At 40.3% G+C, this 15,172-nt stretch overlaps 1 protein-coding gene across 2 annotated transcripts in view; it reads right to left on the reverse strand.

Moving 5' to 3' along the window:
• MGAT5 (alpha-1,6-mannosylglycoprotein 6-beta-N-acetylglucosaminyltransferase) overlaps positions 1–15,172 on the reverse strand; it is a 318,860-nt gene that overhangs the window by 105,936 nt on the left and 197,752 nt on the right. For both annotated transcript variants that reach the window (XM_056117604.1, XM_056117605.1), the window contains exons 9-10: positions 13,515–13,649; positions 5,866–5,999 (exon numbers count right to left, since the gene is read on the reverse strand). In XM_056117604.1, the coding sequence (XP_055973579.1) occupies positions 5,866–5,999; positions 13,515–13,649 (269 nt within the window). The remainder of the gene's footprint in view (positions 1–5,865; positions 6,000–13,514; positions 13,650–15,172) is intronic.

A 15,172-nucleotide genomic window follows, 5' to 3' on the forward strand; every position in this document is an offset into this window, starting at 1 on the left:
TGTAAGCAAAACTTACGCTGTACCACTGTACTATATCACTGGCCACGGACACAATTCAAAAGGATTATGGTTGCAAACAGCTTCATTTACCTATGCATTTTCATGTTTTTTTTTTTGTTTGTTTGTCCAGTTTTGGGGCCACACCCAGCAAGGCTCAGAGCTTGCTCCTGGCTCTGCATTCAGGAATTACTGCAAGAGGGACCATGTGGGATGTCGGGAATTGAATCCTGGTTCCCTATGTAAAAGGCAAGCACTCCACCTCCTGTACTACCATGTAAATGGATAGGGCTGGAGAGGTAGTTTGACTTTGGTTTGATTTTCCTTACCCAAGACAGTCTTATCCATAAGGAAGTTTTCCATCAACTGAATATATGAATTAAGAAACCACGGACGATCCCTGCTTTGCTGGTTCTGTTATTTCACCAGTAGTTTTAAATGCTCATTTTCTAGTTCTTTTGCATTTCTTCCTTGGTTTTTTTTTTTTTCATGATTAACAACTTTCTCTCATCAACAATTTATCTTCAAATACAATTTGTCCTAGAGAGGCAAAATCAAAGCTGGATTCTTTCCTGTTATTTCTCAGAGTAATGAAGTGGTAACCTGGAAACTTACAAAGGTGACTGATTGATTTTATGGATGTTTCTTGTTTGAATGAACATTCTGGAACCATGAACTATTTTCCACTGGTTTGGTTTCAATCCACTGTCGTTTCTACTCTGTTCATGCTCAGACTATCCCATCTTTGGCTCCTGTGTCCTTCTGGTTCTACCTCAATGGTTTCTTTGCTTCTTTGCTTTTTTTTATGCCAATAAAAAAAGAGACCCTTCTAGAATGTTTCCTACCCTCAATCTGTAAGAAGCTATTACAAGAGGTTCCTTTTAGTGGGAGTGGTATTCAAGGGAATCCTAACCTAAATGTTAAGGATACTCACTATGATTGGGTTTCCATTAGAATTAGTCCTTTACAAAGTACAGAGCTAGAAACAATTCCATGTCAATTGAAAAACTAAGTTCATAATGACATTTTTAATTCAAACCCAAAATTATAAATGTTACTTATAATAAGGCCCTTTCTCTTCTTGTATACAGAAACCCACGGTTACTTTACACTTGTAAAGATTTCAAATAATAGTAACGTAAATTTTCCACTATTAAAGCATGACTAAAGACTGTATTTTAAAGTCAGTATAAATAATTATTGGTGAATCCATAAATGAAACTAAGTGGTAGAGAACGTGCTCAGCATGTGTGAGGTCTTGAGTTTAATCCTTAACATCAAAATACTGCAATTATATAACATGTAATTATAGAATATATTTACATAGTTATGTAATTCTAATTATAAAATTATATGTAAGTTTATGCATTTATTAGATTATACCATATTACTATAATAATTATTATTGGTGAGAGATTTTCACCAACCTGATATATCACCAGGTTTGGTTTCTTTTTAAATCTGTTTGCAGTGAATGTGTTCTTTTTGATGTTTCTATTTACATTACGTGAAATATAATTACACGGTTCCAGAATTTAATAAAAGTATATTTTTATTTCCTACCTGACTCCAAATACCCTTCTCTGCAGTGGTATTCATTTTTATTGACTTGCTATTTGTTCCTTTAATATTTCTTTTGAAAATAGAGGCAGATGCAGACTCATAAACACTAACATATACATGCTTTATTCTACCACACAGCTTTTGTTTTTGTTTCATTTTGGTTTTGGGCCACACCTGGATATTCTCAGAGCTAACTCCTAACTCTGTGCTCAGGGATCACTCCTGGTGGGACTCAGGAGACTATATGGGATGCTGGGACCTAGCCTGGGTTGCTGCATGCAAGGCAAGCACCTGTGCCATCTCTCTCTAGCCCCATATCACATGCTTCTTATATGGAAAGGATTGACTTCTCCATATGGCCCTACACAGTTGCCTTTCATCACTGAATTTATCCTAGAAGTCTCCATCTAGAGCAGAGAAGAACCACCCCCATCACTTAGGGCTGTTAAGTGACACTTCCCTCATCTGATGATTTCATTATTCACTCAGTCCCTATCATGAACCTATGTGTTATTCCCAGTCTTTTCCTATTAAAAACATTGTCATAATAAATAGCTTTCTGCCCACGTTGAGTTGTTTGTATCTCAGTTCACCAATGTTTGAGATAAATTCATAGAGATGATCAGCTCCAAGGAAAGAGGCACAGGCAGTTTTACTAGCCTGAGACAAATGCCCTACCCCAGGGTTGAAGTGCTGCATTCTGTGCTGCATTCTGTGCTGCATTCTTAGCACTAAGGTAGGCAATGTCTTATTTCCTAAGGCTCAGCATCAGAACAGCTATGCCAACAGATTGTAGGGTTTTTGCCAACTTGACACATGGGACATGGAGTCTTGATGCAGTTTTAAAATGTATTTCTCTTCGTGTGAGTGAGGTTAACATAGCTATGTGTTTGAGGCGATACATTTATTTTCCTCTGAAATATTAATAGCTTTTGCTCGTTCTTTTTCCTATTGGATTGGGATTTTTTTTCAATTTTTAAAAACACAATGGTGATATCAAGTATAAGATTTTCTTAACGCACTATTTATTAATTGTTGTTTTGCTACAAAGGTTCTTTTTTATTTTATTTATTTATTTATTTTGCTTTTTGGGTCACACCCAGCAATGCTCAGGGGTTCCTCTTGGCTTTGCACTCAGGAATTATTCCTGGCGGTGCTCGGGGACATATGGGATGCGGGGGATTGAACCCGGGTCAGTCGCATGCAAGGCAAATGCCCTACCTGCTGTGCTATCGCTCTGGCCTCACAAAGGTTCTTTTTTAAAAGGCAGTTTAATGTACCCATTTTCCCCTCTAAATCCTGCTGAATTTAACTTAACCCTTTTCACACTTAATAAGAATAGATCAATAGTTTCATCTCTAGTTACATCTCCATTAGCGAATTTCTTCAATTCAGTCTAGCAATACACAGTTAAAATCCTTTGTCCATGAAAAACAGAACTCTACCTTGCTAAAATGAGATCTTTTTACATTCCGGAAAATTCCCCACCTTTCATTCCCCAGGTAAAAGAAACACCAACTGCCGATGCGCATGTATCCATGCCATTCAAGCAATTTCAGTCATTTTATCCATCTAACATTTTGCTTCATTTGACATAAGGTACAGATAACTTCTAGGAACGTTTTTACTATTTCATCTAGTCCCTCAAAGGAATAAAGTCAAACCAGAAGCTAGCTCCAATCACACCTCATACCACGGTGACAAGCCATCTGTCGCCTAATGTGCCTGATATTAGCTTCTTTCCTGAATTGTGTCTCAGAGACAGGTTGCAATAGCAGGACATATAGTTCCAACAATTGATGATGATGATTATGAAAATAATATTTACTATGCATATAGAATATCCTCACAGATCTCTGACTTAACTACTTTAAAATATGTTCAATTACAAGATTTTTGTAATATGTTTTATTTTGACTGATTTTTAATTGACATATCATAGCTTACAATATTATTCTTTTACATCTGCAGAGCTATTACACCAATTCCACTGCCAGAGATGCTGCCACCATTATCCCAAGGTCCCTTCTAAACTCTCTAATTCTGTTCTTCTGATCATGTCTGAGTTGGTTACATTGGAATGGTCTATTCCTTTTCTTTATTTCTTCATATTTCTCACAACAGCAAAATTATTTATTCTTTATCTTTTACTTTTTGACTCACTTCATTAAGCAAGCTAAACAGTATTCCATTGTGCATATACACCACAATTTCTCTATCCATTCTTCACCTGTTGTTGGGGACGTGAATTAAAAACAGGCAGATTTCAAAATTTCTGGGGAGTTTTTTGGGGGGACCAATACCCAGCTGTTCTCAAGGCTTATTCCTGGTTCTGAGCTCAGGGATCACTTTTGGCATTTCTCAGGGGACCATATCTAGTGCCAGGGATAAAATCTGGGCCAGCATATGGAAGGCAAGGATTATTTCCCTGGGCTACCTCTTCAGCCCTAAATTAAGCAGATTATTTATTTGGTTTTGGGGTCACACCTTGTAAAGCTCAGGGCTTGCTCCTGGCCCTGGGATCAGTCCTGGAACCTGGGATGCCAGGGATGGAATGTAGGTCACCTCAAAGATGATAGGAGGATGAACACCTTGGATTAAAACCATCTGATCCTTTAAACACATGGGAATTCTCTAGAGTGAACATCAAATCAAACTCATTGAATTATCTCATGGAAGCTTTCACTTCCAGAACAGGACTTAACCTCATCACCACTCTTTTTTGTCAATAAGGTAAAAGGTAAAGGCCCTCCCGTTGATCGTCGATTTGCTCGAGCGGGCCCAGTAACGTCTCCATTGGAGACTTTGTTGTTACTGTGTTTGGCATATCGAATACTCTCGGTAGCTTGCCGGGCTCTCCGAGAGGGGTGGAGGAATCGAACTATACAAAATATTTTTGGAATAAAATCTATCAGATTTGGCATTTGGCTCCACCATCCTTTGTTGCTAATAAATGAGACTGGGGGTAGGTCAAATGGATGGCAGCCATAGGAAATGATGACTGTGTGGGATAAAAAAAAAACCCTTATGGATACAGAAAAATCTGAATAGCCTAAAGTTGGGGTCAGCAAGCTCACTGTCTATTAGGGATCTAGCGCCTCATCTACATCACCTCATTAAATAATCCCTCTGGAAGCAGCAACACCACATGAGTCAGACTTTGTTCTGGGTGCAGTGTTTAAGTCAGCAAAATATGCAACGAATTTGAAAGAGTCCCATTTTTGAAAGGCCAACCGCTTTTTCCTTTATAAAGTATGTTGCTTTCCTAAAAAGGGTTTCAACATCAGGAGGGGTGCAAGCCCATTAAGGTTCCACTGTCCTTGATAATCTAGCGCAGTGATTTCCAAATGATGGTCTGTGGACCAGGACTGCTCCACACATGTGAAAATTGGTTAAAAACTACTGATCTAGAGCAGTGGCAAGAAATACAACATGAGTGAGTGCTGCCAAAAATAGGTTCATGATGCCAGTGTTCTTCAATCCTCTTACACCTGTGGATAGCGGACGTGCCACATGCTAGTTCATGGGCCTGGAGTCATAATAAATGGAGTTATACCAGAGATTTTCCACCTTTCTATACCTGTAGACCAGCAGGGAACCGTGGATAGGTATTTGAAGACCACTGTACTGAGCAGTTGATTTTCAAAAAATGTTTGGTCTTTGTGTGTTCCGAAACCTTTGACTGTCCAATTATTTCATGAGCCTCTCCCCATCCCCATACATGCAGTGACCAATAGTCGAAGAAGCTAGAATCAGACCAGAGAGGAAGCTCAAAGGCTGAGCTCATGCTTAGTATGCAGGAGGCTAGGGTTCAATCCCTGTTACCACATGACCCCCTGAACGTTGCCGAGAGTGACCCCTGAGCACAGAGCAAAAAGTTAGCTTGAACATCACTGGGCTGGCCTGAAAACAACAACAACAAAAAAATTAAAAACAAAGCAAACAGAAGCTAGGATTGGTTTAAATAGCATTTGCATGGCGTGGCATGAAACATATTTAGTACTTGCCAATCCAAACTCTACCCAAAGACTTTTCCCAAACAGTCATAGAAATAACTCAATATTGAACATTTTTCTCCAGAATATTTCTAAGTTCCTTTGAACAAAAAAAAAAAGAAAAGCTCACATGACCTTTCGATTCGAATTTTAAAAAAAGATCCATTTATTCCCAAGGACAAGGTTCAATGGCACACATTTCTCCAGCTAAGGGCCCTGTGGACGACCTAAATACTGTGACGGCCTACTTTCCTTTCTTATCTACATTTGGTGGAGTTCTGGAAAGCAGAGGCTAAAGCAGAATACTCACGGAACATTGTATAAAACTGCTGTGGGTTCAGATTCCACTTGCCCCATGGGGTTTTATGGCCTTTCGACTGGGCATAGTTCGCATGGTTAAACTCAGGCTCAGTGCCAAAGGAGTCCAGGACTCGGAGCATGCACCTGAAAGAAAAATTTGCTATGAGTAAAATGACTAACTCTGACCTCAGATTCAGAGAGCAAACACCCTCACACTCTGCAGGGAGGAGCCCACAGGGACAAACTCTTCACTGGAGACACTGCTGGCAGGCACTGAGTGGTCAGAGAAGTCTGGGTCACCAACATCTCCCATGTGTGATTTTCCAGCCTGAGGCATCATACACCAGGCATCACTTGCTTCTATTGCTGATTAAACATAGAAAAGTATTCAAATTCCAGCAAAATCAAGTTCCATGGAAAATGAGGGCCAGGAGGACTGGTCAATGGTTGGAAGCTTGCCACAAGTATGGGGGGTGAGCAGAGGACAATTAGGATAGAGAAGGGACCAATAAGACAATAATAGTTAGAAATAATCACTCAGGACAAGAACTGAAGCTGAAAGTAGATAAAGGGATATACATGATAACCTTTCAGTCTGTGTATTGCAAACCAAAATGGGGGGGGGAGGGAGAAAGAGAGGGAGAGGGAGAGAGCGGGGAGAGAGAGGGAGAGAGAGAGGAGGGAGGGTGGGAGGGAGGGAGGGAGGGAGGGAGGGAGGGAGGGAGGGAGGGAGGGAGGGAGGGAGAGAGACTAGGGACATTGGTGGTGAGAAATGTACAACAGTGAAGGGATGGATCTTGGAACATTATACAATTGAAACCAAATCATGACCAACCTTGTAACTTGTATCTCACTGTGACTCAATTTAGAGGGAAACTGTCTGCCATAGATGTAGGAGGATGGAGGGGAGGGGGCTGGAGTGATAGCACAGCAGGTAGGGCATTTGCCTTGCATATGGCCGACCTGGGTTCGATTCCTCTGCCCCTCTCAGAGAGCCTGGCAAGCTACTGATAGTATCCCGCCCTCATGGGAAAGCCTGGCAAGTAACCATGGCGTATTTGATATGCCAAAAACAGTAACAAGTCTCACAATGGAGACATTACTGGTGTCCACTCGAGCAAATCTATGAACAACAGGAGGACAATGCTACAGATGTAGGGGAGGGGTGGGATGGGGGGATACTGGGGACATTCATGGTGGAAAATGTACACTGGATGAGGATGAGGGATGGGTTTTTGATCACTGTATGACTGAAACTCAAACATGAAAGCTTTGTAACTGTATCTCACAGTGATTCCAAAAAAAAAAAAAAATCAAGTCCCATGGAAATTAGCACTGCAGGCTTCCAAGTTCACTGTGGCAATGAGCGAAGCACAGAGCACTGCCTAATGAACAAGTGTTGGAGAGCCAATATTCCTTTATAGAAGGTGCATTTTTATGGCCCTCCATGTAAATCCACTTATTCAAATCTTAAAAAATCTTAAACCCCAAAGGGGTTCAATGATCATAAAAGTAGGGCTTTGGGAGGTGATTAGGTCCCGAGGGTGGAGCCCCAGGATGGACTGAGCACTCTCAGAAAAGCAGAATCTTCTCACCCTTCCATTATGTGAGGAGTCAATAAGAAGAGAGCAGGACGAGAGCGCTTGATTAATTGGCACTCTGATTTCAAAACTGTGAGCGATAAATACATGCTGTTATAAGGCACCCACTATGGTATTTTCCTATAATAGACAAACTGGACAAAGGTCTGACTCTGCTTAAAGCACACAGCATGCTGGTCACTCAATAATCATTCAACATTTTCCTCAGAGCATGAGGTTTTAGGTAAAACCACACTCTGGTTCATTAAGTTAGGGTGGTATTTATGTGCTTAGAATTGCAGAACATTACTGCTTTTGCTGGAGCCCAAAGAAAGGAAATTAAAGATGCTTCATGGGGCCCCTCCATCACAATCTCAGACCCGGGTAGGTCTATCATCAAATCTGGTCTACAGCTGATTTTTGTGTAGACTGTGAGCTAAACGGGATCTTTATAATTTTAAATGGTTCTTGAATAAGAATATTCTGTGATGTGAAAACCCTACGAAATGCAACACGGGGCATTAAAAAAAGTGATCTGCGCCTCACAACAGAGCCATTCGAGAAGTTGATATATTCACATAATCTCTAGAGCTATTTACACACAAGGAAACCGGAGCTGAGTCGCTAGAACAGAAACCAGCAGAAATCAGTTACAAGAAAGAAGTCACTACTGAAATGGGATCAGCAGGTTGGGAAAGCTTAAAAACTCTTTTTTGGGGGGAGAGGGTGTGTAGGGCCACACCCCACCCACTATGCTTAGGGCTTACTCCTGATTCTCAGCACAGGAATCACTCCTAATAGCCTTGGGAGAACCATTTGGGTTGTCAAGGATCAAACCTGGCAAGATATACAATATACAAGGCAAGAACCTTAGTTTCTATATCTTATCTCTCTAGCCCCGCAAGCTTAAAATCTTCCTTTTTTTTTTTTTCTAAAAAAGCCACTGACCACTGGTTTAGCATGCCAAAGAAAAGTCAGTTACAAGAAAGGAGTCAGTGCTGAAATGGGATCAGTCTTGGGTTACTTCAAGGGACCATAGGCAGTGCCAGGGATCAAACCCAGGTCTGCCTCAAGGAAGGCAAGAGCCCCACCCACTGTATACTATCTTTCGGGCCTCAGCACCTCCATTTCTTTACTTATCATCTTTCCTTTTAAAATGAGTCACAGAAGGGACTCCTTGAAGCTAATTAATCTGTTTTCTTGGGAGATGGCAGTATTTAGAAAGCAGCAGAGATCACCCTGAAGAAGGGAACTGCCAGAGGAGGAAGGAACGTGTACAGGCGCCCAAGGAAAACCGGGACCATGGAAGGTTCAGCCCAGTCAGGAGGGCACTGGAAAGGAACGCTTACAGCATCTCAGCAGGGAGAAACGGGGCTCCTGTCATAGGCTTTTTTGTCTGAAAAGCTTTGGTTTGTTCACATCTTTGCAATCAAATCAAATAGTCTATATTCCTCTCTAGCTCAGATTTATGAGTAGTGTATTTATTTATTCTTGGTGTTTTGGGTCACACCTGACAAGGCTCTGGAATTACTCTTGGCTCTACACTCAGGAATGTCTCTTGGCAGTGCTCACAGCGCTCACATAGCCCCTGCTATGCTGGGGCTTGAACCCAGGTCAGTGGTTCAACAGAGCGATAGCCCTCCCCACTGTGCTACTGCTCTAGCCCTTTTGAGTATTTTTAACTTGGGATTTCTACTGTTGGTGTTTTAAATTTAGAAAACTAAAATACCATGGTGTGGAAAGATGCCTATAGGAAGCTGATTACTGTAAGTCTGCACTTAGACAAAGCACCTAGAAGTAAGCAACCAAGCAACCATGATGCTGGGCTTCCTGAGGGCAAGAATGCAGAATGAATAATCAGACAGCACAGAAACTTCTAATTCAATATGACTCTACTTTGAAGCTTTGGTTTGGAACTGTCTCTCTCTCTCTCTCTCAGCTTATCTGATTTTGCTGTTGTTGTTGTTGTTTTAAACCAGAGGCAAAGAACTGATCTCTGTCTATAAGAGGGGAGGCTTAACATTCTAGTTTCCTTTTTTCAGTCATTCTCTGCCTCTGTGTGCTGTGGATCTGTGTGTGTGTGTGTGTGTGTGTGTGTGTGTGTGTTTGTGGGTGCTGTTAATATTTATGTTGCTCCTCTGACATCATCCTTGTGTCTCAAGCATCAAAAACAGACTGATGACTTTAAAAGATAATTCGCCTTTCTGCCCAAGGCAGCTGGTCTCGCCCTAAGAAGGAGGCAGCAGCAATGTCAGATGAGTCCTGGAACACGACTCTCTCCGCTCTCACCCTTGACAGGATCTACTTTCTGATTTGGAGTTTGATGTAAAACACAGTCTATGTTGGACCATTTGCATCTCACTTTCCTATGTGTCCTTGAGGCTCAGCAAACGCCTCGAGTGAAACCAAATGCATCTGTGATTTGCAGTACTTAATAATAATATGTTGTCATACACAGATATCAAACTAATGTGAAAGCAGATTTCTTAGGTTCCAATAAAAAAAAAAGGAACTGAATTTACAAATAGTTGTTCCAAGATCAACATGACTTAAGTGTTCACTCCTAAATCAAAGACCAGGTGATAAATTTATATTTAATGAAATTCAGCACATCTACTTGCAACCAAGATGATGAAGAGAGAAATCCCTAATAATTTCTAATCTTCAAAAGGTGAAAGAGGCTGACGAGGAAATTTCAGAGTTCCTGTGTTGGCTTTCAGACCAAATCTTAGTTTCATCACATGGCCAAAATACAGGTCAAAGTTACTAACAAACCTCCTTCAAAGTAGTATTAGTAACATGGGTGGTGTATTAAAGAAAGGAGAGATTAACATTATTCTCTTGCATTAAATCCCCTTCTGAGAGCCTTTTCACCCAACAAGAATCAAATATCAGTGCTCAAGCAAGCATATCAGTGCTCATTTTAATAATGAAATCGTCCTTTATAATCGACCTAAACACTACCACTAAGAGTATTTTTCCATGCAGACAGCCCTTCTGTTTGGCAAGGATATGTGAGTCTTGTGATACCCAGAATGCCAGGTTCTTCTCACACATTTATCAGATGCATGGCACTCTCAGAAAGGCCAGAAAAGAGCAGTGCTGGCTTTCTGTCTTATTTTAATGCTGTAGGAAAAAAAAATCATTTACATAGCTTCTAAGCAAGAGAAAAGATTGTTATTTCTGCATAACTGAGAATAAATTTGATGGACTGTCTTTCATAAAGTGTTTAAGAAAAATCAAAGTAATAATAATAAAAAAGTAATAAAATAATAACAATGTAAGATAGGAAAGACCTGAAACTGAAGTTTTCACTGCTATTCTTACTCAAACCAGTATTTTTGTTTTTAAAAAACACTACGCTTGACAGAGTTTGAGGGTGCTGAAGGTCACTTTCTGATGCTCATCTTGGTGCTACAAACTGGACAGTTTGATGTCCAGGACACGGGCAGTCTGGGGCTGCTTGGATCTGGTAAGTGCTCAGAGGTCACCAGGGACACACCTGGTTGTGCCAGTGGGTGAACTCAGGGCCTTGCATATGCTGGGCATGTGCTCTATCTCTTTAGTTATCTACCTGGTCCCTTCCAAACCTCTCTCCCTCCTTCCCTCCCTCTCTCCGTGTGTGTGTGTGTGTGTGTGTGTGTGTGTGTGTGTATAAACATACATATATATTTAATTAACTACATTCAAAAGGAAGTAAAAAGCACACAATGTTTTTTCAACCAGGTTCTTTCCTCTGCCCATTAGCATTTCAGAGTGAAATGAGAAAATCATTGCTACTAGAAGAATATTATAAGAAAATTCTATAGAAAAAAGGCAGCTTCCCCCACTCTATGTTGTTGTTGTTTTAAACATTCTGATTATTTTGACATTTCCCATATTTCTCATTTCTAAAGGATTTCTGATCAGACATAACTGATAATATTAAACTATAAACTAACCTAGGGCTGGAGCGATAGCACAGCAGTAGGGCGTTTGCCTTGCATGCGGCTAGCCCGGCCGAGCCGGGTTCAATTCCTCCGCCTCTCTTGGAGAGCCCGGCAAGCTACCGAGAGTATCGTGTCTGCATGGCAATTCGTGATGTATTCGATATGTCAAACACAGTAACAAGTCTCACAATGGAGATGTTACTGGGCCCGCTTGAGCAAATCAATGAACAACGGGAGGACAGTGACAGTGACAAACTACCCTAAAATTAAAAGACCTAGTTTCAATCATTATGGGATCGTTTAATTAAGTAAATAATCAATTAATTAAAGGTGTTGGAGTTGCACCCAACTGTGCTCAGGGACTGCTTCTGACTCTACCCAGGGATTACTCTGGTGAGGGAGCATATGGGATGCTGGAGTCTAAATCCTGGTACTATCTCTGCAGGACTCTTGTTTATTTTTTTAAAATGTTTTTATCTTTTTTTTTTTTTGTTAACTTTTTGGGTCACAGCCGGCTATGCACAGGGGTTACTCCTGGCTCTACACTCAGGAATTACTCCTGGCAGTGTTTAGGAGACCATATCGGATTCTGGGAATCAGAGCCCGGGTCGGCCGCATGCAAGGCAAATGCCCTACCCGCTCTGCTATCACTACAGCCCCCGTTTTTGTCTTTTTGAGGAGGGGGCTGGTGGTGCTCAGGGATTGCTCCTGGTAGGGTCTGGGGCGACCATGCAGTGCCAGAGATCAAACCCAGGTCTGTATACAAATCATGTGCTCAGCCCATTGAGCTGTATCTTTGTCCTATTTTTCTGTGTTTTATTTATTTTTTTTGAAGAGCACACTAAAATACCTCTTTGCCCAATAACAATAAAAATAAAAGCACGTAGAGATTTCTAAGATATACTTATAGAAGATTTCAACACCTTCTATTAGGAAAGTAGTTAAAGTTATAGGTGAATATGTACTGTCAGTTGGTCAAAATGGTGGGAACAGCACAATTTTTACTCAAATTCATGTACCACTGACATTATTAAATAAAGCATATTTATTAAAATTACTTTGACCTTTAATACTTTTTAGCAGTCTTCACAGACCAAATAAAAAAGTATCAAATAAATGGAAGATAATAAAAAAGTCTTTAATTCTTCTTTCAAAAGTATTATTTAATTGAAACTAGATACTTTAGCCCACTGAAGGCAGAAGAATAACTACTCTCAACTAGTTAAAACAGAAGTATTACAAGAAGTGTTGGTAATACAGTGGCAAGAAATTATCCCTTTTTGAGAAAGACTGAGAGAAAAATTAAAAAAAATGTTTATTATATAATTTAATGTTTCATAGTACCACACTTATATACCATGTAAAATAATTGCAAATAATACATCCTGGTCCCGAACCTTCCCACTCAGGGAACGCTGAGGTCCTCCACTAAATAATGAAGATCGCACAGAATATTACTTGAACACACATTATACTAAGCATGAGACTGAAATGTATCCTTTTAATTTATTAGATATATATTTTAGGGACCATACCCAGCAGTACTCAGGTGTTACTCCTGGCTCTTTGACCAGGGATCACTCCTGCTGGGACTTGGGGAAATCATATGGGGTGCCAAGAATTAAATCTGAGTCATCCACACATAAGGCAAGTGACCTACTAACTCGACTATTTCTAGGCCCCCCATGAGGTTTATCTTAACAAACATAAAATAACAAATCAGCATTTACACAAGGTAGTCCCAGCTTTTCTTTCCCAAAATGACAAGCATACTGATCAGGGAAAAGAGAAGAGAAATAAATCATCATTTCAAATCTAGGGAATACAAATAATGGCACTGTCCGAGTATCACAATATTTTTTTTTATTAAACAGATATAACTGGTGCAGGCATAGGAGAGGGATGCTAATAATTAGGGAAGGTAAAAATGAGGGCTGACACTTGATTTATATTCTTAAAAGAAATCAATAAAAATAATGAATAGCCCTTGAAAGTAAAAACTCACTGAAGATACTGTGAATTTCAATTAGAAATGAGAAATAAAGTCATAGTTCAAATGATAATATTTGATAAGTATTTTCTATCTAAACCATATCATCCTCTTAAAAAATACCAAGTCTAAAAACCTAGTAACAGCATTTGGTACTTACTGGTAATGAACCCAAGATGGTCCCAGCGTTTTCTTGAACTGAGCAAGTCCTACAATATCAATATAGATTAGCTCAACAATTTTGTCACCTACAGTTGGGCAGCCTGACCGGTTTCCAACAACCTTCTTCATTATTCTAGAAAAGGGAAAATGGAAGAGGGGGAAAACACATTTACTTGAATATATTACACATTGTGACTTTAACAGGCAAATAAACAATCTAAGAATTCCTAGCAGTGAAGCTATCATGGCCCTTCCACTCCGCAGCCTATGCACTTATAACCACCAAGGTCCACCCAGAGGTCTGACTCTGCCTTATTCCAAAACTAAATGTTGGTATACAAAAAACAGCCTTAGAAACTAAGGCTGGATCTAAATTTGTCCACACCATCTAGCATCTCTGAGCTCTTAGAGAAAGTACTTTCTCTGAACCTTTCCTCATCCCAAAATCCAGAACAGAAAACTACAGAGAAATTGATATACAATAATAATCTCTTAGGAGTTTTTTTCAGAGGTTAAGTGAGTTATTGACATGAAAGTGCCTAAATTTTTCTAAACATTCTGTGGCTATTAATTATTCCTATAGAGCCCACCCTTATTATTTCAGCTCTTCCTAACCTACATGTTTTCAAATTCTACCTCTGAAGCATGAACATCTTAATATGCTGTCTTATTCTATTTTTGAATATTTTCTCTTGTTAAATGTTTCCTTCTGGTGCTGGAGTGATAGCACAGCGGGTAGGGCATTTGCCTTGCACGCGGCCAACCTGGGTTCAATCCCCAGCATCTCATATGGTCCCCTGAGCATCGCCAGGCATAATTCATGAGTGCAGAGCCAGGAGTGAACCCTGAGCATCACCGGGTGTGACCCCCCCACAAAAAAATTAAATGTTTCCTTCTGACTAAAATGTAACTGGCACTATGGTTTACTTTCCTTCCCTTCATCCACTCACTCATCCACCCATCCATCCAAAATCACATTTGCATTTATAACAATATACTGGATCATTTGCCAACTTCATTTGTGAGGGGAAATGACTAATGACAGAAAAGCCAATCCACAAAGAAGTCAGCGCCACAATCAATGTCTCTATCCCTGATCACCAACCGTTCATTGACATTCGACCTCAAAGGACAAGAGACACAGAGGACTCACTCCTGTCACTCTCTTAGAGATTAAGAACTAGGTTCTGCACAACCAACGTCCTCCCAAGAAATGTCACTTTTCTTTTTCTATAAAGGGCCAGATAGTAAAACTTCCATCTTTGCCAACCAGACATTCTGTCACAACAAATACTATTCTGCCATGGAATGAAGAGTCATCTGTAATATAAGAACCATGGGTGTGGCTGTACTTCTAAAAAACTTTATTAATAAAATGTGGCAGAGGATTTAACTTGATTCCCTGACTGATGCCAATTTCTTGTCTACCCTGTATTCGATGGTTCCTAAACCTTTTACAAACTGGAACTCCCAGAAGGCGTCAAAAGATACATCTGGGAGACTAACACCCAAGAATAGCAGAACACCAGGTTTTAAGTACCAGGAGGTTTACTCCATGGCTTGGAGGCCAGCCGCACACGCTGGGGGAAAAGGCAGCTCAGATAGAGAAGGGAGCACCAAATAAAGGGTGTAGGGAGGATCCTCCCAGGATGGGAG

Source organism: Sorex fumeus, unplaced genomic scaffold, assembly GCF_029834395.1.
Source record: "Sorex fumeus unplaced genomic scaffold, SorFum_2.1 ptg000035l, whole genome shotgun sequence".
Taxonomy (NCBI): domain Eukaryota; kingdom Metazoa; phylum Chordata; class Mammalia; order Eulipotyphla; family Soricidae; genus Sorex; species Sorex fumeus.